Source organism: Elgaria multicarinata, chromosome 10 (assembly GCF_023053635.1).
Source record: "Elgaria multicarinata webbii isolate HBS135686 ecotype San Diego chromosome 10, rElgMul1.1.pri, whole genome shotgun sequence".
NCBI lineage: Eukaryota > Metazoa > Chordata > Lepidosauria > Squamata > Anguidae > Elgaria > Elgaria multicarinata.
The window spans coordinates 21,499,251-21,524,320 of record NC_086180.1 but is presented as its reverse complement, the minus strand read 5'-3'; the positions used below and the strand labels follow the sequence as shown (position 1 = coordinate 21,524,320).

The following is a 25,070-nucleotide window of genomic DNA, read 5'->3' as shown; positions in this document are numbered from 1 at the left end:
TTATGGTTTGCTGGAACCAATCTCCTAAAGGAAAACAGACTGCCTTATATCTTGAAAGTTTCTTGTCGTTATTGTTTACTCAAATCCCCTATGGTCCATCCATGTCTTTACAAAGCAAGAGTGCATACTCTGAATCTCCTAACAATTAAGGCATAATCAATGTGTGTTGAGTGATCCGGAGTGTATCTCTTGCTTACAAATGTAAGAAGAGCCTTTCTGGGTCACTTAATCTTTCAAAGAATCCAAGCAAACAGCAGGCACAAGCGCTCCATCCAGAAATTGTTCTGTGATCCACCTGTGGATTAAGACATACCTTGTGTCCACTGTTACACTAGAAAAGCAGTGGTCAATTTGTGGCCATCCAGAATTTTTGCCCCACAGGTTCCAGCATCCCTCATCATTGGCAATGCCTAGGGCTAATGGCTTTTGTAGGTCAAAACATCTGGTGGGCCACATGTTTCTTGCCCCTGTCTTGGGGGAAGATCTGGCAGGTGAGTTTTATGACAACTATCAGTTGAAAAGGTAAGCTGCGATGATGAAACAGAAACAGGGTTGATGGAAGTTACAGCATTCTGCCTCCTGAAGCTTTTTGAATGGAGTTCTTTAGTGCAGAAACTTTGCCCACTCTTTCTTTATGTGGTTCAGCTATAAAAAGCAGTTTTTCTCATTCTTTTCTACATACATCCAGCTTTGGAGATCTGATTCATCTGTAAGAATGACCATCTTGGAATAAGTGTAATAGGTTACTTTTCATGAATATTATTCTGTCCTAAAGGAATTTATAGATAGATATATGATCTTTTAAAAACTAACAATACTGCAATGATGCCAAACTTATGCCCCCAGTTATAACCCATTTGTTGTTCAAATAACCCTCCCTGCACAGCCCCATGATCTGAATTTTAGAAATAAAAGAGAGAGAGAGGTGGCATATCTGAAATAATATTAGGATTATTGATTGGGTAGAGATGTGAAACAATACCTGTATGGTAGATAATGTAAGCCTATGCGGCAGGGTCTTGCTATTTACTGTTTTACTCTGTACAGCACCATGTACATTGATGGTGCTATATAAATAAATAAATAAATAATAATAATAATAATAATAATGTTTTCCCCTACTGCAGGGCAAAAGGCATCTCAGGAGAAAGGGTGGCTTTTTAGATCATGAAAATATTATGAGGGAAAGGGTTAATACTCTCCCCCAGTGCTATAGGCTCAATCCACAGTGGCACTTAGCTTTCTACAATCCCATGGAATTGCCAATCATAGATAACCTGCTATCACATCCACCTGGATCCTAACTAGTGTTTGGGATCCTGTTCTGGATAACATATGACACTACTGGCCCTGGGCTTAAGGGAGAGAGGTACAAACCATGACAACAAGAAGGGGGTTCCATGATGAGCATTCTCTGTTTTGTATCTCCACAAGAGGAAGCCCTATGAGGAGAGACTGAAAGAACTGGGCATGTTTAGTCTGGAGAAGAGAAGATTGAGGGGAGACATGATAGCGCTCTTCAAATACTTGAAAGGTTGACATGCAGAGGAGGGCCAGGATCTCTTCTCGATCATTCTGGAGTGCAGGACACAGAATAATGGGCTCAAGTTACAGGAAGCCGGAGTCTGGCTGGACATCAGGAAAAACTTCCTGACTGTTAGAGCAGTACGTCAATGGCACCAATTACCTAGGGAGACAGTGGGCTTTCCCATACTTAGAAGCATTCAAGATACATCTGGACAGCCATCTATCAGGTATGCTTTAACGTGGATTCCTGCATTGAGCAGGGGGTTGGACTCAATAACCTCATAGGACCCTTCCAACTCTACTATTCTACAGTTCCATGATCCTATGAATCACAGTAGTTAGTAGTCTTCTCTTGTCTCTACAGATATAATGGTGCATTTGGTGCCTTTGTTTTGTAGCAGCCATGTCAAACACAGACACAAACACACTGCAGAAGGGAAGGAAGGACCATAGTTCAGTGGTGGAGCACATATATTTCATGTAGAAGTTCCCAGGTTCAATCTTTTGCATCTCCAGAAGGTGATGGAAAAAATCTTTGCTCCATTAACCCCTTGGAGAGCTGTACCAAATCTGAAGAACCCTCACTAGGCTTAATGGACACAGAGGCCATGGCTAGACCAGGCCTATATTTTGGGATCATCCCTGTGCATCCAAATGACACACAGGGGATCCCGGGAGTAGGCAGGGATGACCCCTCCATTTGCCTGGGATAATTCTTAGGTCTAGCTTAAGGCCATAGTCTGATTTTGATATAAGGGCAAATGTTATGCATGTTGAGATAGAAAAGAAGTCCTACAACTCCCACCATACTCCAGTTGGCATCGATTGCACCCTCACGCCGGTTCCTATGCTAGTTTTGTTTATGTATTTCTATCTTTTGTCTCCTAAGAAAACCAAAAGGATGTTTGCTATACAAACAAGTAATACTGCAGCTAAAGCCCAAACGCATTGGTACTGCAAATGATTTATTAGGTAATTAAGGTTCAGTCCCATACTTGATTAGAATAAGGAAAATGGGACCTAATTTCGAATTAAGATCCATAGGATCTGGTTGTGAGGGTCTGATGTGTTTCCAAACTGGGTCCTTTTATCAAGGCAGAATCTATATGATCTTTGCTATTTCAGCCAGAGAAGTGCCTTCTTGAGTAAAACCTTTATGGTTTTATCTGAGAGATTGTCAGAGCATGCGGGTCAGCCTCCGCAGACCCTTGTTAACTGCAGAACTTCTCCATGATGTTTTATGCTAAAGGGAATTCTTTTAATAATAAAACCAATTGAATTTTATATTTCTGCACTCTATAATATATGGGCTTGTCTCCCGAGGCCACGTCGAGTCTTACTTACAAGATATCTCTTCCCCAGTTCATGGGAAGAAGAAAAAATGACTCACCTTTGTAAGTGAAGTTTCATAAATCAAATGAGGAGTATTAGCCAGGCATCCTGAGATCTATATGGAGAAGGCCTCAAGGTACCATAATAATTTATATAAGGAGATGGAAAAGGATGACCACTTGATAATGAAGGAAGATGGGAGTCTTTGAAACAAAATACCTAGTTTGCAATTAGGTGGAAGGCCCTTATTTCTGCCTTCCAAATGAGAAACGTAGTAGAAGCCATCAAGAATATCTCATTTGCAGATCCCAGTGAAATCAATTAGAATTGCAGAAAAATTCAGTAACATGCTACTCTTCAATTTTTCATGGAAACATCGGCAGTTAACCTTTTTTTGTTGTTGTTGCAGAAGCTGGGTTTAGACAGCTTGGTAAGAATTTTTACAGTAACCAAATGGTTAGAATCACAGAATCATAGAATAGTAGAGTTGGAAGGGGCCTATAAAGCTATCTAGTCCAACCCCCTGCTGAATGCAGGAATCCACCTTAAAGCATACATAGTAGGTTACAACCTACTTAGATCCAGCAAACAGTGGATTCTGCTGCTACCACATTTGTAACAGTCTACATTTCCCCCTCTTATCTCTGTCAAACTGTTGATTATGGACTCCACTGTGCACTGAACCCCTTTGGATAATTTAGTTCCACTACATTGCCACCTCTCTGTGGCTCTGAGCTTTAGGCTTATGTACTTGAACTTCACTGAAGGACTTCACATTCGAAAGGTCTTCAGAAGAGAAAAACAGAAGAAAGTGCCCTGCCCTAGTAGAAGTTCATAATAGGATGAACAAATAAACACCCCTCACACACTGAAGAGGAAGTGAATGGGGTTGCACCCACCAGCCTTGGCTTCTACTAGGGCTTTGCTCTGCTTCTCTTCGGTTCTTAGAAGTGATAGCAAAGTGGGGGGCTTCGCCTCCATTATAGGCAGAGGAGAAGTGAGTCGGGGGGCTAGCAAAGCGAAGAGAAGTGACCAAAAGCAAATCGATCCGCTTTTCGCAAAGCACTCCGCCCACCATTTTGGATATTTTTCCCGTAGGATTGCATTGCAGAAAAGATTAGCATATAACATTTTTGTTTTGAAACCCACATCCCTGAAACTTACTGTGCTTAGAGAGTGGTGGTTGGGGGTCATTTGTGGAGATGTTCAGACTTCTTCGTCATGCGGTTTGCTTGCTATTAATTTGTTTAGAATGGCTAAAAGTGGGAGGGGGTAAGGTTTTTTTGAAGCGATAAGAGGCAGATTCAACTCCCACTTGTGATCACCTGATGAAGCATCCTCCAATCCCAATTTTGGAGGGGGAGAAATAAGCAAAACAGGATACTTAGTAACTTGGAATACTGGGTAACTTTTCTTTCTTTGTCTGAATGGACTTTTTCCAGTTTTTTTTTTTTTTAAAACAGTAGCCCCACCAAATGCACAAACACAAACTTAAATCATATACTACTAAATAAATAACAGATAGGAAACACACCACTGCTACCCACCCTAACCTTGGTGAACAACTGAATAGATGTGGTGCAAGGGGATGATGTCCATAGGGCATGTGGACGTGTCCAGTGCACACTCCTGCCCTTAGAGGGTCATCAGAATCCTCCAAAGGTTAGCCATTGGAGAAGCCAAGGAGCACCACGAGTTGAAGTGTGATGCAGCTTCTCAAAGATTGGTACCTAGACAGGAGCAGTCAAATTGGCACAACAGTTCCCCCTCCCCCTGGGCACGTCCACTTACCTGTTTCTGGTAAAAGACAGACATAGGCTTTTTAAAATTCTTCTTCTTGTTGTGATTCAGCAAAACTGCTGCTTTTAATTGCACCCCTCCTTTGTTTATTTATTTATTTATTTATTTATTCATTTATTAAATTTATATACCACCCCATAGCCTAAGCTCTCCTGGCTTTCCCTCTTCAGTGAAGTCAGGCAGGCTTTCATTGTGGTTCAACTTCTTATTGTTGTTGTGATTATTATTAATAATAATAATATTAATATTAGTACTGCTATTATTAACATTATTGTTGTTGTTTAATAATGGCTGTGATCACAGTGCAGTCAATCAACTCTGAAGCAAGGATCTTACCCTCCTAGCCCCCTATTAGTTATGGGATGCAAAAGAAAAGGCATCTCTCTGTGCTGTTCCCACCTCACAGGGATGGTTTGAAGCAATCCTTGGCTCACTTACTTGTGCCCCCCAAAGTGTCTGCTGCATGCCTGCCTTTCCACCTCTGCCTGGGTGCTGTTGTTGTGGGTTATCTGCTGGGACTAACTTCCCCATAGATTTATTTATTTATTTATTTATTTATTTATTTATTGCATTTCTATACCGCCCAATAGCTGAAGCTCTCTGGGCAGTTTACAAATCCATGGCATAGTCATACATCTCTGCCTGCCTCTCTGCCCTCCTGGTGCCTGGGGGATGTACTAGATGATGGGCTTTGTGGTTCAACCCCACAAGCCTCTGGCATGCTTGCTTCCAGTGCTACAGGGGCATGCTGCCTGTCCTCCTCTGTGCCCGCCCCACAGGGATGGTTTGTGCATGTCTTGCTTTGACTCAGGGTATCCTTCTTTGTGATAAAAGGCAGCTGCATTGCACGCTCACCCTGTTTAAGATTTCTTGGTGTGTGTGTGTGCATGTTTGAATTGTTTCACCTGAGATGAAGATCCTAATTTAGAAAAAATCTTTATTCCCCCAAATCATCTGTCCTATTGATTGCTATGGGCAAGCGCTTTGCAATGGATCCTTATGGACAGGTATGGAAAGATGTTGGAGCTATTAACATGCTTAAAATGAAAAAAAAAATCACAGCATGCCCAGATTTGCTTGAAACTTGCCATGAATGTGGATATATGTGGCATCTGTGAGGGTGCCCATTTGCAAGTTTGAATCTGTAACATGTCAGAGTAAATCCCATTTCTGAAAATGGGGTGTAGGATTTTGAAAAATTCCCCAAAAATCAGTGGAGGCTTGGATTTCCTTCCAATTTGGCATGAAGATGGATACATAGATCCCCTCTCATGGTGCTGATTTTGAGGTTTGTAACATTAACAGTAAAAAAAGTTATAGGCATTTGAATTTCATGCAAGTCTATGGGGGGAAAGCGGAGCTCCGATCCAGATCCCGAGCTCCGCAGCGAAGCGAAGCGGACCACTGGCAGATCGATGCAGGGCAGAGCGGACCCAATCTGGAAGTTGTGGATTGGCATCTGGAGCGGATTGGGGGGGTCCATGCACAGCACTAGCTTCTACCATATGTGCTGGCCAAGCCCCACTCAGCCATATGTTAAGCAATAAGGGGGCTGTCTTAGACTTACTAATATGAGACTGTGATCTGATATGAGTAAACCCCCTGCTGTGCAAACCTTGCCTTCAAAAGTTGGCATGTTTATTCTTCTACTCAAAAAGGACAGCAGTTGCACTTGTCTGAGTCCACTCAGAAAGTGGTTCTGCCAAAGCTGTACCTCTGCCCTCCGTTACTTAAAATTATTTTTAGACCTCCTTCAAGGTGGCACACAAGATAAAAAACAATAATAGGCAAGGACAAATAGAAAAGCAATAAATATTCAGTAAAATGCTATAAACATGGACTACACCAATAAAACCTGCTACCCACAGATAATTGATAGGCTGGTAAAAACAAGTGAATCTTCAGACCTTCCTAAAGATCTGCAATGAACAGGCCTGATGAACCCCAGATGTGAACTGATTCCAGGCAGTATCCCCCCCCCCCACAAAAAAATAAAAAATAATCCGATGTTGTGTTTGACCTATCTCCACAGCATTGGGCCAACTCACACTGACCTGAGCTACTTTACAAAATGTCCGTCTCTGCAGCTGGTCAGCAATTGGTGACCCAGTTCACATCATCAAAACAAACATGTTTTCTGCCAGCATATGCTGGGTGCCATTTCTGTAATTACTCCACCCAGGCATGGCTTGTTATTTTGTGCTCTGTTGTAGCATTACTTGAGGGTTGTTTTCTCCTCAAACAAGCTCCCCAGATTCAACAGACACCACAACAAGCTGTTTTCAGGCAGGTAATTAAGGAAATAGTGCCCGGCACACACTGGAGATTAAAACAAGCCACTGTGACTTTTTCGATTGGGCGAACTGACTCTTTGCATTAAAACAGAAGACTAATTCACCACTTTATCAAGACATCATGCACCAATTCCACCTTAGTGTACCTTTGCACCTTACAACACCAAAGCATGGCCTTTGGGGCATTTGAGGTGACCTATTCCCACACAGACAGCCAAGTCGAGTTTATTTCTGGTAAGACCTTTGAAGTAACACCACGGAGAAGGAGCCCAGGAAGTATAGGAGCATCCATCAAAAGTAAAGGAGCATAGTATTTTAAATGTGTTACTGGAAATCATGGCTTTGCCCTTGCATTTCTGTGCACAGTGAAGAGTTCCGCATATATCCCAAACCACAGACCTCAGCGAAGTAAGCCTACTTGACAAACCAATACAATAAAATAAAAATGAGCAGATCCACATTTTGTGTACTAGCCCTTCGGATGACCATCAGGGGTTGCATGAAGACATCCATTCCTAAGCAACATGCCTAGGTAATTCAGTGTGGTTCATGCCTTTCCAGTGTGCCTCATTTTAAGGGATATCACATGCCAGCCAATGCCCTCTCCAAGAGGCCATCATTCAGTAGCAGAACACATGCTTTGCCACAGGTTCAATTCTTAGGATCTCCAGGTAGGCCTGGGAAAAATACCCATCGGAATCCTGGAATGCTGCCGCCATCAGTGCGGACAATACTGGGCTGGATGGCCCAATAGGAAGCTTCCTATGTTCCTATTAAAGCTTTGAAGGCTTTGTCTGAAATCCCTTCTGCTCCTAACAGAAATCTGAAATGGTGCCCTTGTTTGAAAGAGAGAGAGTAACCCCAAAGGGGATTAAAAGATAGGCTATGCAGAACACCCACCAAAAGGCACCAGAGCTTGAGTAAGGTAACAATATTTAGGTAGTGTGTAGCAGAAGATTGGATGAGTCGCCTTCAATTAAAGACTTAAAGGGCTTCTTACTAGTAAATATTTTCTTAAGTGTGATCTTAATATTGTAACAGGCATTTTCCCACCCACATGTGCTGTTAGCTTTCACTTCACCCCATCACTCATTTCTTTAACAGCTTAGTGAATTCTAATTTGAAATGCTATGACGCATCTGAAGATAAAAGCAAGAAATCTGGCATCCAGTCACAAAGCCATCATCTGCATCTTCTCTGCCTTGCTTTTCATAGAAATGCAAGCTTCAACACAACAAATAATGTCCCCTAATAACCAAAATATAATATTCTGAGAAAACCAACTCTAATACCTATTTCAATCTTGCTGTAATTGACAAATAGTCACACTATTCATCAACAAGGAATTTCAAAAGCAAGCGATGTTTATCATAATCAGACACTGATAACTGCATAAATTGACAAACACAACAGACAAACAAACTATTTGGAAGAACCGTTTCAAGGGCATTTACCAAATATGCCTACTCTCTTTCAAATTTAACTCTCAAGGCTTTCCAAATTGCTTATTCTTACATGGTATCAAATGGAAGAATAAAACATTACAAGGTGAATCCAAACTTAGTCATAGTTAGAGTAGACCCATTGAAATCAAGGGGGCTTAGGTTAGTCATCCGGACTTATCCATAGTCATGTAACTATGGATAAGTCCAGAACCAACTCCGTAGCTGAAGTCAAGGAATAAACCTCTTTATCGACAATAATATCCAACCACCCTGTATAGAGCTAATTTGGTGAGATGCCTCTAAATTTCCTGATTAATTAACATAATTAAAATGTGTGCTACTCCAGGTCATCATAATTTTACACAATTCCACAATAAACACCTTATCCATTTCATGTGCTCCATAGAATCCAACCAAACACCATCCCAAATTCAAACCCAATCCTCAAGCTATGCCATTTTGCAACAAATAATAATAATAATAATAACAACAACATTGGCCAACAATCTTTCTTAAGCTATACTTGAATGTAGAAAATCAAAGAAACCACAATCCAGAATTCTGTAGCTCTACTGAAACACAACCAAGGAATTAGGTCACCCTTGGAAATCCTACCTTCTTGAACTGCCTGAAACGGGTTGTTGCCATCCACAAAATTCACAGAAATTGTGATTTTCTCGGTCTGTAAGATTTCATCATTATGGTTGAGGTCAGAAACTGCCATGCGAAACACCTCCTCATCTTTTTTTGCAGATTCATCAAATATTGCCCCTAGAAAAGAAGAAATATGAATAAATAACAGTGACGCTAAATATATTAACAGTGAACATATTCAGGACGCAACACTTCAGATACATTTTGCCAATCATTCAAAGGAAGGAATTTAGTTTGCATTCCATCCCAGCCATCTGTTTATGGGCGAGCCAAGAAATTTGTTAATGACCCTTGGCAATAGGTGTTTAAGATACTTCAGGGCAAAATAGGGAAGATGTCTGACCGCACAACAACGATGTATAGAAATTATGGTAGCTGTGGTGTAAGTAATCCAAAATGGAACATGGCCAGGGGACAGAGGTAATAAGCTTAGAAACCATAACAGATCAGCTAGCTGTGATGGCTTCTCCAAATGACAATTAGTTAACATAAATTTGCAACAAATCTAGCAGGATCATGTGTGAAGCTACAAAAGGTGAGAGAGTGGGTTGTGACAACAAAGTTACAGTAGCATCCTACATATCTAGCCTGCTATGCCATATGCCACCTACAATTCCTTGATAAGTGCTTAAGAACTAATACTGAATATGTTGGTTGAAGGTGCACAAATGCCTTTTGGGAGGGCAAATGTTATTCTCTACTACATCACATTTACTTACAGTCAGTACAGATGGTCTAGACCACTGAATCAGATTGCTCTGCTGGTACAACACTGAAGGTCATAAGCTGACCTAGAAGTTGTGACATTGTGGCTTTGATCCTAAATCGGTCATTGATTGATTGATTGCAATTATATCCTGCCTTTCTTCCTCCAAGGAACCCTAAGCAGCGTACATAATCCTCCTCTCCACTTTATCCTCACAACAACAATCCTGTGAGGTAGGTTGGACTGAGAGTCTGTGTCTGGCCCAAAGTCACAATTGACCTTCAGTGGCCAAGTGGGGGCTAGTACCTGGATCTTCTGACTCCCAGACCAACGTTCTAGCCACCACACCACCTGGCTTTCACCAAAGTGGCTGGAGCCCTAACCCTACTTACCAAATTCCACTGATGCTAACATGGGCATTTGCCTTTGGGATAAGCCACAGAAAGTCTGGATACCTTTAACAGTTGTTAGATGGGGGGAACTTTAGCAGGTGAAACTTTGGTAGGGCTGTGGAAAGTTACATCCATGGAAAACCCTTTTAAAGAATTCTTTCTACACAATTACAAAATAGGTATGGTAGACCAAGCAATGTTTGAGATTGCTAGGACCCTCTAAACATTGTCTCGCTACTCGCCTTTTATCCGATTGTGTTTGTGACATCTGTTCACTGTACCCAGATGGGGAAATTGTGCAATTTCAGCAGCAATCAAACACGAACTTTCCAATTATACAAGGCAACAGCTTGGCTCAGCTAGGGGCTTGCAAATCAGAAAATTTCAAGTTCATCAAAGTTCTCTGAATTCCCCCTTTGAGCTCATTTCGACACCTACCCATATCAGATTGTGAGTCCTGGTCCCTTTCACATGAAAGTTTGCTCATATTTTTTGTGTGCATTTCCCCAAATGTACCATTCAGTTGTCTACATGGTTTAAGTGAATGCATTTTCTCCGAAAGTGGTATGAAAGTGGTATATAAAAGGCAGGAGCGGTATTGAAGTGCAATGACAACTGTTGGGGCCCATGACACATACCATGTACTGCTTTCTGACCACTTTCATTGTGTTATATCCTGCCTGGTGTAGATGTGTCATGGGCCCCAACAGTTGTCAGTGCACTTCAGTACCACCATAAAGCAGTAGTGTAAATCCCACAGTACACTTTCACACCACTATAAAGCAGTAGTGTGGCCCCTGCCTTTTATATACCACTTTCATACCACTTTCATAGTGGAATATTCTGCTTGGTGTAGATGACCCCCCAGTATCAATCCCTGGCTTCTCAACATAGGGCAAGGAAAGAATCTTGCCTGAAAACCAGATGAGCTGCTGCCAGTCAGTGTGGATAATACTGGGCTAGATTGACCATGGTCTGACTCAGTATAAGGCAGCTTCCTATGTTCCTAGGCTCAACAGGCCTGAGAGTTGCACTGGCTGTACAGAATGTGTGCCGTAGAATCTGCTAAAAGGTGCAGGAGCTCTATGTCTGATGAGTGTGCCATGAAGGTAGGGAAAAAATGTGAAAACTACCGCCTTGTATCAGGGTGGAAAATGCTGGGACACTTTTTTGTTCTTGCCCATTGCATACTCCCTTGCATTAATCTTCACAGTCTTACAGGTCTTGCATTATAATGTAAGTCCTCCACAGACCAGTCATAACAGGTTATTAGGACACCCTAGAGCAGTGTGTTCTCAGACACATCCTCGATTTAAAGAGAGAGGGAATGAGAGGGAAAAGAACACAGCCTCATTGCATTAATTTATCATGGTCTCTTTTTCGCACCCTCCATCATCAATTTTCCTGCCAGTTCTATTCATTCAGTGCCAGCAGACTCCCTGCACAAACTTTGTCCACTTTGACCGAGGAGTTTTCTTCTCTGCATCCCTTGCCATCTGGAGCAGCTGTTTCATACCTCTCCATCTCAATGATCTGTCATTTCTTTGCAAATCTCAGCTGAAAACACACATTTTTCTCCCTTGCTCCTTAATTCCTCTGTCATTTTGCCAGATTGTTATTTACATACAGAGTAGCTTCACTTAAGTCCAGGAATGCACTGTGGACTCCTGGCAACAGATGTCATGAAAGTGGTCTCTAGTGGGGGAAATTCCATATGCACTATTTAAAGGTGAGAGTCATTTACTGTTAGCTTTCTTAAAAGCTGTTTGGATTTCTCACAGTTCTAAAAGAACTTGCTTCCAAACCAGCTAGCTGAGTCATACTTTAGATCTTATGCTAACCATGACAATTTAGACCAAGACCTGTTGATAATAAGTTTATCAAGGAAGTACTCTTCTGTAGGCAGACATGGGCCCTGTCTAGACGTCGTACTGAAGGCGCATGCATGCGCCCCAAGTACAACCCCAAAACGATAGTGTAGACTACAGCCAGAAGAGACGGAGGAGGAGGCGGCTGGGGAATTCGGGCGCGTCCTTGCCGCCGCCTCCTCCTCGCCGGCCTCCTGCTGCCGAGGTAAGAGCGACCCGGGTCGGAGAGCTTGGCGGAAGCGGAAGCCGAGCTCTCCGACCCGGGTCGCTCTTACCCAGGCAGCAGGAGGCCGGCGGGGCGGCGGCGGCAAGGACGCACCCAGATTCCCCAGCTGCCGCCTCCTCTGTCTCTTCTGGCTGTAGTCTACACTATCGTTTTGGGGTCGTACTTGGGGCGCATGCATGCGCCTTCAGTACGACGTCCAGACAGGGCCATGTAAAAATAGAGCAATATAATTTAAAACCTTTTTGACAAATGCCATAAAATGGAAAAGATGATTCTCAAGTTTCCAGGTCATCTAAGTAGCCATTAGACTAATTTCAAAAGCCACTGCAAAGAATCAGATCAAGTATCTAGCGAGAGTGATCAATCTGGTCCAGTGAGGCAGACCAATGAAAAATGAGCATGTTCAAAATGGACACTGAATGCTAATCAACTGTTTTTTGGATGAGAAGGGAATTAAGGCATCTGAGGCCTTAATATTATATTACTGCATAATGTTGCTGCTGGATGATGATGATGATGATGATGATGATGATGATGATGATGATGAATCATTGTGAACCACTTAGAGAGCTTTGGCTATGAGGTGGTATAGAAATGAAACAACAACAACAAAACCAAAAACAACAATAATAGAAATGGAAGGGAGTGTCTTAGAAGAAGGCATGGCTGGCTGAACCTTCGGTTCAGTAGCTTCGGCTATTGGGCGGTATACAAATGTAATAAATAAATAAATAAATAAATAAACCTTGAAAAGGAGGACTCTCATTCTTGCAGATCCCATTTGTAACAATTTATCATCAACCCTGTTTTTCTTTAACCAGTATATCAAAACTTATGTAGTGGAAAAGAGGATCATGACATGAGCGTGCACACAGATGCAAATGCAAATGAAACAATGTTCTACACTGATGGGGAAGAAGAAGAAGAGAAAAACACATCATATTTCATTGAAAACAGATCCTGTCCTACAGGACCAGGGCTGTTCTTTGCTGATGAATCTCATTGAGCACTCCCAAATAGCACTGACTATATATTTCAAGCCTGAAAAAAGCTATTACCTTCCAGGCACCGAATACCACGAAATTGAAATGTCACATAGTTCTTAGGCCAGCTAATCAAGTAAGATCACAATGTGTTATATTGTAACTGTAAGCTACAAACCACTGATTCTGTTGGGGAGAATCACAGAGGCTGAAGGAGTGTATTGCCCAAACAGTATAAAAGAATGTCGTAGAAGTAGCCGTGTCTACACATGTAAATGGGAGTCAGCCATTTAATACAGGCTTCAGTATTTCACCTGCGCACCTGATCTTCTAATAGATCACAAGTGTTTGGCATTTGATGTTCTAACGAACGTTGCTTAATATGATTGCTTCTTGTCCCCAGTGACATTGTTAGTTCGTTCCAGTGTGTGAATCCAATTACATTGTGTTTTCCAAACTGCTGATATTGCATTATTATCCTAAACATGAAAGGCCTGATGTTGCTTCATGGTGGGGGGAGGGGCACGGGGGGGGGGAGGAATCTTCAGTAACAGGACAGAAAAAAGAAGCTCAGAGTTCCTTAGTTACTTATGAACTATTTCTGTGACCATATAGATTTCATCAAGTCACCCATCCATCAAAATAAACTTTTACATTAACCTGAAGCTTAAATATTTACTATTTCTATGTCATTTATTCACCTGCATATATAACAGAGTCCTAGGAATAGATTTTCTCGGTATTGTTATCAAAGTAGCTGAAATAGCCCATCAGCTCTTAACGTGATTGACTCTTCTCTGTACAGAAAATTTCTGTCATGTTGGTCAATATAACATGAAAGCTGCATTCAGACATGACTTTCCTATTCCTCCATACTATGGATTGGATGAGAGGCTCAGTTGCTCCCTCACTCCCCCACTCCTTTCTTCGATGTTTTAATCCAGAGTTGGAGAAACCACTCAAACCACTGTTTGCCATTCCAGAAGTACTAACAACTATGGTTTGATGGAACAAAGAAGTGTTCCATTAAGCCATGCATGACATGGAGAGAGGAAGGTTGTCGGGGAGATGACTTCTTGAGCCAATTGTTCATTGCTGATCTTCAAAATCATGGTTTGGGGTATCAGCAAAAGTATGTCTGAACGCAGTCTTAGGACAATTCCACAGGCCTTTGTCCATGTCAGAATTCTGCAACCAGTTCCATTGAAAACACAACAGAAGGAAAATAGATGCTCTTAACATTTGAGCATGCTACCTGATTCTGCTGATGAAGCAGAATGGGATCCTCTCCATCTCTTTGATCCCAATTTTACATCAAACCAATCACAGGCATGTCTGTTGCCATAGTTTATCATTATAAATTATTTGACTACAAGAGGGTATTGTACTCTATTACATCCCCCCCCCCTCCTGCTCTCCTGCCTCGGCAGTATTAAAGTGATTTGACATGTTGACAAAGAGAATAAAGACTTAGCTTGTAACAGTAGAGGCTCACCTGAATGGATTTGCATATAGGACCTGCAGCATCAGCTCTCACTGCCTGTCAGACTCATTATTTATAAGACAACAAAAATTATAGTCTTACATTGCAAGGGTGGGTGGGAAACAGAGGACTTCAGAAGGATGATATCCTCAGGGGGAAGTGAATTCTTTCCAAAAGCATTAAAAACTTGTCACCACATCTCGTTTATTTTACAGTATTACCAACAAGAGGGGGTTCCCCTTAATTGTCTTATTGCATTGTAGATACTATGTATTCTCTGGGCAAGTTACACTTTCATTTCTTAAGGAAACAGACCCTCCAAAGACTTAAGAGACTGGATCAATACCAAATTCTTCTCTATTTATTTATTTATTTATTTATTACATTTCTATACCGCCCAATAGCTGAAGCTCTCTGGGCGGTTCACAAAAATTAAAACCATTCAAAGTATAAAACAACAGTATAAAACCATAATATAAAATACAATATAAAAGCTCAACCAGATAAAAACAGCAGCAATGCAAAATTACAAATTTAAAACACCAAGTTAAAATGTATTTATAGGTTGTTAAAATGCTGGGAGAATAGAAAGGTCTTCACCTGGTGTCTAAAAGCATATAATGTAGGTGCCAAGCGAACCTCCTTAGGGAGCTCATTCCACAGCCGGGGTGCCACAGCAGAGAAGGCCCTCCTCCTGGTAGCCACCTGCCTCACTTCCTTTGGCAGGGGCTCACGGAGAAGGACCCCTGAGGATGACCTTAGAGTCAGGTACATATGGGAGGAGGCATTCCTTCAGATAACCTGGCCCCAAGCTGTTTAGGGCTTTAAATGTTAATACCAGCACTTTGTATACACAAAGTGTTTGAGACATATGTGCCTCTATGACACATGCGCACAATTTTCCAGATACACATGCAATGAGTTCCTTTTCTTCAGATGCAAAGGGGTGTGGGTGGTGGGGGTGGTGTGGAACATGGTCTGTCTTGTAGAGGATGCTGCAATTATGGTATAATGCCATGGTGAAAGCGAAAGCGAAAAAAGTATTAGTAAAGAATGTGAAAAAAGGCAACCTTTTCTGTCTATGTGTTCTATGGGAAATTGCCTTTTAATTTCTGTTGGTCTGTTTTAATTTATTTTTTTAAAGGTTATAATATTTTCATAGCATGATAGAGTTGGAAGTGAACTTGGACATTATCTATTCTACCCTCTGGCTCAATGCAGTCTCTGTACTGCAAGGTGCAGTTTGAGTAAATAGTTGCTTGGTTGTGGGTTTTATCTGCTGCTTTTGTCTTTGGTATTGTAATTGTTGCATTAGTTTTATTGTTAGTCACCTTGCACATTTATGGAAAGTTATATTACATTTATTATTATTAATAATATTAATAATATACCGCCCCATAGCCAAAGCTCTCTATAATAATATGGAATGAGAACACCAGAAAGATAGGAGAATACAAAGCTATTTCCAAGAGAAGGTCTGTCAATAGTGGATACACAAACTTTTCTTAATGTAAACTTTGCTCAATTTTGGACTTTTGGACTTCTATATTTTGTATTTTACACTGTACCTTACGGTTTAAATTTTTTTGAACTGCCCAGACAGCTTGAAACTTAGTTGTCCTTTGAAATTTGCACTTTTTTGAAAGTTTGCAATACAGTTCTCCAATCAAAAAATCCATACACAAATGTGCGTTTTAGCAGAAACTAATGTTCAAATTTGTGTTTTATTAGTAAAACCACTTGCAAAAATGTATGTATTAGGCAAAATGCCCACAAAATGTATTTATTAAGAGGAATGTGCACAAAAATGCTTAATTTTCATGATTATATATATATATCAGAGTTCAGGATGAATGGAACTTAAGTCTGGAGAAATCCTCCAAGTTTGAGATGAATTGAATTTAAGACTGGAAAAATGAGAAATGGAGAGAAACTAAAATTGGCATATTTGTCTATTCCTAGTTAAACTATATGTATAATATCTGCTGGTTTTATCTTAGATTTATTATGTGCTGTTCTTATTCATTGTTTAATTGTTCACATTTTATGATTTTAATGAATTATACACCACTGATACAACTTCTGATGTTGACTGGGTTCAAAGCAAAATGAATCATGAAATAAATAAGCATTGAGTAAGCCATGCTTTTTTGCCTAGAGGGTGAGAATAAACTTAAGACAACTTAGATTTGCTGCACCCTGCCACCCTTCACAAAGCCTTCTAATGTTATTTTACAGAGGAAATAGCAATTTTAGGAATCTGTAATAGTAATGTGTTCATTATATAACCAGTGACCTGTTGATTATCACTAGCCCCTCAATTTTCTACCCTATCCATTACAGACAAATTGGACCTTCGTTGTTAAAAATGGGTGGTTTAGTAGGTATTATTGTCATATTATTATTAATGCCCCAGAAAGAAAGTTACTGTAATGGTAATAAATCTGTGGAGTGTTATTAATGTTCATGCAGTGGAACACACTAAAAAGTGCCCTTATAATAGCCATTAATAACCTACTTACAGATGCTTTATAACCAAGGGGAAAGCTGATACATAATAATATGTCATTAGACTGTTCTTAGCAACTACCTGAGCAGTAAAGAAACATATACACACACCCCTGACCATACTGGATGCCTTCAAGAAAATGCAGCCATGTTCTGTACAGAATGACATCCTTATGAGACATTTAAATTATTCCTAATGATGGATAAGATTGAGATATGCAATTTAATAATAGAAGTAGATGATAGAAAGTGAGTCTTCAACATGGGTCTCCTGGTACTCAGCTCAATACTGGGGGCCCTTTTAGGAAAAGACTGGATCCATTGTCCCTTCCAATGAGAAAAGAAGCCTCCTCTGGCATATGGCCCCACAAAGGTCAGAGAACTTTTCCATCAAGAAAAGTCTTGTTCTGTTGGAGGAAAAGGGAATCTTCAGAGCCAAACCAATGTTTTCTACTAGTGCCAGGCTGAATCCTGCCCCCTATTTGGGGGAATTTTCTCTCTCCCTGCGAAAAATACATTACTTTTTTTCTGCCTCTTTCACAGGGAGGGGGGAAATTCAGAGAATTTTATCCTTGGGGAGGGGGACAGGTTTTCTGCATACCTTTTTAAGTGTAGCTAGTTGCTGAAGGCTTCTTCCTATTTTTTTAATTTTTCAAGAAAAACTCTCCCCCTTCCTCCAGCATTTGAATGAACCCAGCAGTTCTTACTGAATGCCTATTGGGGACAATGTGACCTCACCTCTCCAAAGCATCCAGTAAGCACTCCTGGGTGTCTGGAAATGCAGGGAGTGCTTAAAAAAAAGAAAGGAAGCAAGAAGCCCCCTCAACAACTGGCTACATTTAAAAAGAGATGTGGAAAACCTGTCCCCCTCCCCAAGGGGAAAATTCTCACCTCTCCCAGCCTCTTTCACCCGAGTTTTCATTTTTCCCCACCCCCCACAAAATGCCAAAAATGGATTGGTCAAAATTTTTGGCACAGCACTATTTTCTAACCAATTCTGTAGTACAATGTGCTCTTGGGTTTAGCCTGCCCACATGCTGGTCTTTATCCTTTATATGGTTACACACAAGAAATCACTGAATACACAACAGAGCATAACTTACTAGCTACCTTTGCAGGCATTGCTTGTCCATTACTTCTGGCACCTTTATATCAAGCCAGACACCCTGAGAAGTTTCATGTAGAAGGGAGGCATTGAAATGAAATAAATGCAACACTTGCCTCAGTCCCAACCTCCTTTGCCTTTTATTATTACTTATCATGTTTCCTGTCCCAGCCAGGACTCTTCCTCCACCAAGCTGAAACTGACTTGGAGCTTAGTTTATACACCTACACCTTATTGCTTCAGAGGGAGACTAAGGTTTGAGGAAGAGGCAATAGATGCATACAAACACATCACTCTGGTGATTTTTGATCTTCAAAGGCTTCCAGTTTGTTTCTAAGCCTATTTCAAAGTGCTGGTTTGGGGCTTTGAAAACCTAAAGTGACAATCTCCCTAAGAAGGAGATCCCAGGGCCATAGAACACTGCACCTCCAAGGACAAACAAAATTGCATTTTTCTTTTAAAAACCAAATGAACAGAAGGGAAGAGATACTCTTCTTCCGTCACTTCTGCTGTGCCAGTAGGATCCGATTAGGGCTTCAGATACATTGACTCGCTGAGCTTGGAACATTCTCACCTGGAAGATAGGGTTGCCCTGCCCATGACTTCCATCCAAGAGGTAGTATCCAACTGCATCATTCCATTAGCACAAACAACGTTCAGAAACTAGGTTCTGAACTATGCACAAGAGGCAAATCAGACCCATTTTCTGTTTGTGCAAATGCCATTGCACAAACAGTTGTGTGTTTCATTTGCACAACCCATTGCGCAACTGCTGGTGCATAACTTTTGTGCAACTCATTGTCCAAACTGATATGCAGCTGGTTGTGCATTCTACTTGTATAACCCATTGGGCAGCTGCTTCCACAATCACTTGCACAAGCATAATGGGCAACAGCTTGCACAACTGAAAGATTCAACAGAGCTATTTGAGTTTGTGGAATGACACTGTTGGATACTTGGCCAGTGAATCTGAGAGACCATTTACTTCTCTATGATAATGCCCACCCAGACAGATCTACAGAAGGAGTTATGCTCTGTGACCTGCTACTTTCTGAGGTGAGATTGATGGGACAGGGCATCCTCAGTGGTCTTGCCTATGGTACAGAAACCCCTCTTCTCACCTCTCCCTCTTTCTTCTTTTATGGCCAATCATTTAGACTTTTTTTCTGCTGGGTGTTCTGTAATGAATTGGGTATCCTGATTATTGTTTCTCCTTTTATTTTATTTGTTGCCTTTTGTTCTCTCCTTAATTATTAACTGTTCCTGATTTTGATTGTTGATATTATTGTAGTCTACTGATTTGCTCATTTTGTAATTGTTGCATCTTATCCTTTTTGTATGGCACATGGTCAAACAAAAGAAGTGACAAATAAGTAAGAAAATAAATAAATAAATAGTAACATAATCAAGTCCTCTGGTTACTGATCCAGAAAGTGATGCCAACTCAGAAAGCTGCACACTGATCTTTGTAGCTGGATCAGGACACACGAGTCTGTCTTGATTAATTACTATCTTTAGTTCTCCCAAAATGCAATAAATGGTTTATATAGAAAAATACACTTCGCCTTAGGGCAGTAAGCCTGGGGATTTGACTTCTAATATAATTTGAGGGGAAATCACAGCCTCACCGAGCTATAAATAATATGAGGGCTTGCTTACCATATGTGTTCTGCTATGTGCTCATAATTCAGCTTTTAATCAAATGTGACAGAAAATAAAATGCACATAGTTAACTGGCACAGTGGTGCTGAAGTGAAACAAACCAGCCCTAGGTTGCTCCGGCTGTCAGCCATAGAGAGAGAATATTTTCTAGGTGCTCTTCAAAGTGTAAAGCAGCAGAATTGCCAGTGTTGGAATGGGAATGTCTCGGTCCAAATCCCTGGTCAGACATGGATCTCACTGGGTGACTATGGGCCAACTGCATCTGAGCCTGCTCTAAGGGGACTTTTTGTGAAAATAAAATGGAAGGTTTATTCTTTATTGTATTTAATTACTGTATTGAACTCTAAAGGAGCTATCCAAAGTGCTGAATACAGTCCCCAAAATGGGTTCAGAAGTTAGATAGCTCCTTTAGAGTTCTAGCTAGTTCTGTCTAAATCTAAGAATAGCTCCCCAACCCCACCAAAATCTGAACCACCAGTCTCCACTTGTGAAAAACACATTTTATTCCAGTATAATCACTGTTTCCCTAGTGGGGGGACGACGACATCTGGGTCCCACTTCAGGCAGCACAATGTCTTGAGCCGACAGTGTTATAGCAGAAGCACTGCTATAAGTTACTCCATTGGCAAACTAGCTCAAAGGATTTGGCAAAAGCACAACTGGTTCTCTTCAGCTGATGTTGGCACACAGCCCTGGTCCTAGTGCATTAGTAATCATGGCCAGGTCTTGCTTTGCCAGTGTTTCAGAAACACAGCTGAACATATAGCAATGAGGATTTGAAATGTCATCACACACCAACTTTAGTTGTTGCATTAGGTTCCAAAGGTCCCTAGTAGACACACCCAAGAACTGCGCTGGCAGATGGAATTTAGAATTCCTGAGATCTGATGGTCACAAAAGTTGGAAAGTGCAGAGTACGCTACAGTGGACATTGCTGATGCAAACCTAACGGTAAGATGGCCCTTTTATTAGGACCAATAATAAAAGGGCCCAAAGAAGTGAGCATGTTTTTGAGTTCATTAAAAGGGATGTTAACCAAACAAAGGCGGAGGCTGTGGAAGAAAAGGGTGCTTCTGGACAAGACACAAAAAAAGACATATTTCTAAGCTTGCAGGGGCTTCAGATAGAATGTGGAGGGGGTGTTACACAGAGTGAACGCTGGATTTGGTGCAAATGAGATCTTAGATTGTACCACCATTTGAAGAGATAGAGGATTATGACAACTGTGTCTTTAGGCGGAAGGGAGCCAACCATGATCCAGTTCTGTCCATCACAACATACAGACCTCTCACAAGAACATAGGAACTGGGTCCACCTAGTCCAGCACTTTGTTCCCACAATGACCAACCAGCTGTCAGCCAGGGACCAAGAAAGCAGGACATGGTGCAACAGCACCCTCCCACCCATGTTCCCAACTGGTGCATATAGGCATACTGCCTCAAATACTGGAGGTAGCACACAACCATCAGGACTAGTAGACACTGATAGCCTTCCCTCCAGGAATGTATTCAACCCTCTTTTAAAGCCATTCAAGTTGGTGGCCATCACTACATCTTGTGGTAGTGAGTTCCACAGTTTAACTGTGTGCTGTGTGAAGAAGTACTTCCTTTTATTTGCCCTGAATCTCCCACCAATCAGCTACATGGGATGACCCCTGGTTCCAATATTATGGGAGAAGGAGAAAAATGTCTCCTTATCCACATTCTCCATACTATGCAAAATTTTGCACAGAAACATGGCACATCTTTATATTGGCAATGTTGGAGATTAGTTTTAGGCAGTGAAATAAGTATAAAAGGAAATGGATGCCTTTAAAAATCATAATAATCAAAGGACCTCAATATATTTAGTAATCTTCTTTCAAAGTCACATGCTGCTTGCTACAACCAAAGAGGAGCATTTCTTCCTCCTTGGGAAAGGGGAAATGCCCCTTTACTGATTCACTAAACACCACATCTAAGAATCAAGCTGTGCCGGTTTGACTGTCTGATACACACAAAGCCATGTGCCTACTGCCAGATCCCGTATAACCCATAATGAGCATATTTTGTCTGCTCGGATGCAGCCAAGGAATCTAGGCAGGGTGGGGAAAGCTAAATAAATTCAGTCTTGTTCCCCTCAGTAAACATGGGCCATGTTGGATATAAAGTTTAATGAGCTGAGTAAATAGGGATAGACAAATCTGTCAATTTCAGTTTCGTTCTGTTCCTCATGTCCCCAGATTGAAGTTCAGTTCATCCAGAACTTTGAGAATTCTTAAAGAAGAATTCACATGAAAATGTCCATGCATTCTTGTGTGCAATTTTGCCTACTATGTAGCTTTTCTAGAAGTGATTTTCCTATTATAATGCATTTTTGCTGAGATTCACCTTCTTGTAGGCCTCATTTGATTGGAGAATGCAATTGCTAAATTCGGAGAAGTGCCGGATACCTGAGTTCTGAATTGTGTCTTGGTTTGAATGTGAGAAGTTAGGTATGTTTGCCTTAAAATCTGAACCAAGCAAATTTCTCCCCCACCTCTATATGTAACACAGACAACAAATCAGATGTGCATAATCTGAACAAGGGTTCTAGCTGTGCTCATTTGAGATAATTCTAGCTGCATAGGATCAGTGGACTGAACACTTCATGTAGTTTTACAAATTGTAAGATTTAAGGAAGGGTCAGTTATTATGGTAAGATCTCCCTGTAAAATGAATGAACAGGAATAGACACCTTTGGTAGCTGAGTGCGCAGAGGAATACTTCAACTTGATCTGGTCTAATTTATTTATTTATTTTCCCTGTGGTGTGGAATACTAGGGATGTGTGAGTAATCCACTCTATTGAAGGAGAGTTGTTGGGTGAATTTTTGGTTTGTTTGTGGTTTGGTTTTGCTTTTGTTTTTTACACATTTATCCAAATTGCATCTCATGGACCCAAACACAATTTGCGGTCAGAAATTCCTATATTTCTGAGCTCGTAATGAGTTTTGCAAAACAAAACAAAACAAAAATGCACTGGATGATAGATACATGTTTGAGAAACATACAAAGAACAATGTGTGCATTTTCAAAGTGCACACAAGCATGTTTTAGTTAATGGGTGCATGAGGCAAAAAAAAATGTTCACAGCTAAAGGCCTTAGCTAGACCTACTAGTCTAGTAAACGAAGGGGTGAAGATCTCACAATATTTTTATCTCTGTTCACACATGACATGTGACAGCCTCAAAGGGAGAAGCGTTGCGCACACCATTTTGCTTTTTTTTCTATAAAGGAGAAGATGTGCACGAGCGCTCGTGCACAAAAGGTAAGGGTTTTATTAAAAAAGCTTATTTTCTCCACTCCCCTACCCCACCCCAAATTGGCACAGTGCTCCTGAGGAGCTCTGCACCCCCTGGCATGGGTCCTGGCTCCTTGCGAGTAACCGTGAGGAACAGTGACAAGCCGTGATGCCCGGCCACACATTCCGCAGTCTCAGGCTCTGCCCAAGACTGCAGAAAAACCAGGCCTAAAGTGTAGGGCGAGATTCCGGGGCAAGGGAGGGATCATCCCTCCCTAATCCTACGATGCCCTGTGCATCATGTGGATGCACAGGGATGATCCCAGGGATCGCCCCAGGTTTTGCCCCATCTAGCTAAGGCGAAAAATGCGCACTTTTATGTGTACATTACAAAAAAAATGTGTACAAGTTTCCATACTTTAGAAAATAATAATCACAAGCTCATGCAGATAAAGGATGGAACTAATTTGACCTCAAACAACTGACAAATCCATCCATCCTTACTGTACACTCAGGCCTCATCTTTAGAGCAAAGTTATGGGTCATCATGGGGGTCTTCAGTGGGTTACTGAAGATATCTAAGCCAAGCCTTAAGGGACTGGAATGATACAAAGACAGGTTCCAAAGGAGTGTCTTAATGACTCCTAGCCTGGTACTGGCACGCCTCATTTGGAATCCCTGTGCTTTCATCAATTTTAAATTAGACTATTAACATAACAGTAAACAGCTATTTGTATAGAATGTATTTACTTTTCAATGGCAAGCACTGCAAAGGGGGATAGGAGTGGGCACTGAGCAGCTGGGAGAAGCAGCTGGGACTGCAAGGAATGGAGGCATGCCAGGCACATCCCCCCCCAAAAAAAAGAAGGTTTGTGTGTTTTTTGTAAAAACAAAAAATGTATTTAATTTTCTGCTATTTCTAATAGATTTTCAGTGATGATGTAGGCATTCTCCAGGCAAGCTAAGAAGTTAACCCACAATGCCAGCATAGCGGCTCAAGTGTCCGGCTGGAGTGTGAAGTAATTGGGCTTTCGCTTTGCATTTTACATTTCATTTTCAAGCACATTAGTCGCCAAATTAAAGGGCTTGGCAGGTGATTAAACAAAAAGTCTGAGGTCAGATTTAACAAAGCAAATCTCTGCCTTGGGCAGCGTTTCAGCCAGAGAGAGGAACCACGAGAGCAAATGGCAGCTGATGATGTGCTGTCCTGTCCTGCAGGAACGCTGCGTTGCAACTGAGCTGGGGCTGAACGACAGCAGTCCAAACAGCTGCACATAACCCCAGAGTCCTGCACCACAACGCGAGCAGCCAACTGTAGTCAGGCCTGTACAACTAACTCTTCTTCATATATATCCTATATCCCAGGGGCCATTTGTTTATAGTAGCAGAGAATCATCCACTGCCCCTCCCCTACACAAAAAAGGAATTTCACTCTGCTGCTACTGCTTCTACTGCTGAATTTGTTGGTAGTTCTGTTAAATTACAGCCTCCCCTGCCCTAATGAACTTCAGATGCTGAGCCAAGTGGGGCTGGGGGTGGTGGGGGCAGGATCAAGGTAAACTCCTCTGTTTATTGTGTGAGCATAAAGAGCCGTTTCCTGTAGCTCTGACGTTGTTGCAGGGTAAACATGCCAACTGCTGATGGGCAAATGAATAGATCCAGTCATGCTTAACGTGCATCCAATTGTCTAGGATTGCAAGGGATAGAAACGCTGTCAGCAAATTTTCTTTCCCTCCCTCCCTCTCTCTTTTAATTCTGGCCCATTGGCAACACTTTCCAATCAAATGGCATTGAGTTACGAAGCTGGAAGCCATGGTGCCCTTG

At 41.4% G+C, this 25,070-nt stretch overlaps 1 protein-coding gene across 1 annotated transcript in view; it reads right to left on the bottom strand.

Moving 5' to 3' along the window:
• Nucleotides 1–25,070, bottom strand: part of GRID2 (glutamate ionotropic receptor delta type subunit 2) — a 1,050,481-nt gene that overhangs the window by 831,945 nt on the left and 193,466 nt on the right. Inside the window, exon 2 of the mRNA XM_063135400.1 lies at nucleotides 9,014–9,169. Coding sequence (XP_062991470.1) covers nucleotides 9,014–9,169 — 156 coding nt within the window. The remainder of the gene's footprint in view (nucleotides 1–9,013; nucleotides 9,170–25,070) is intronic.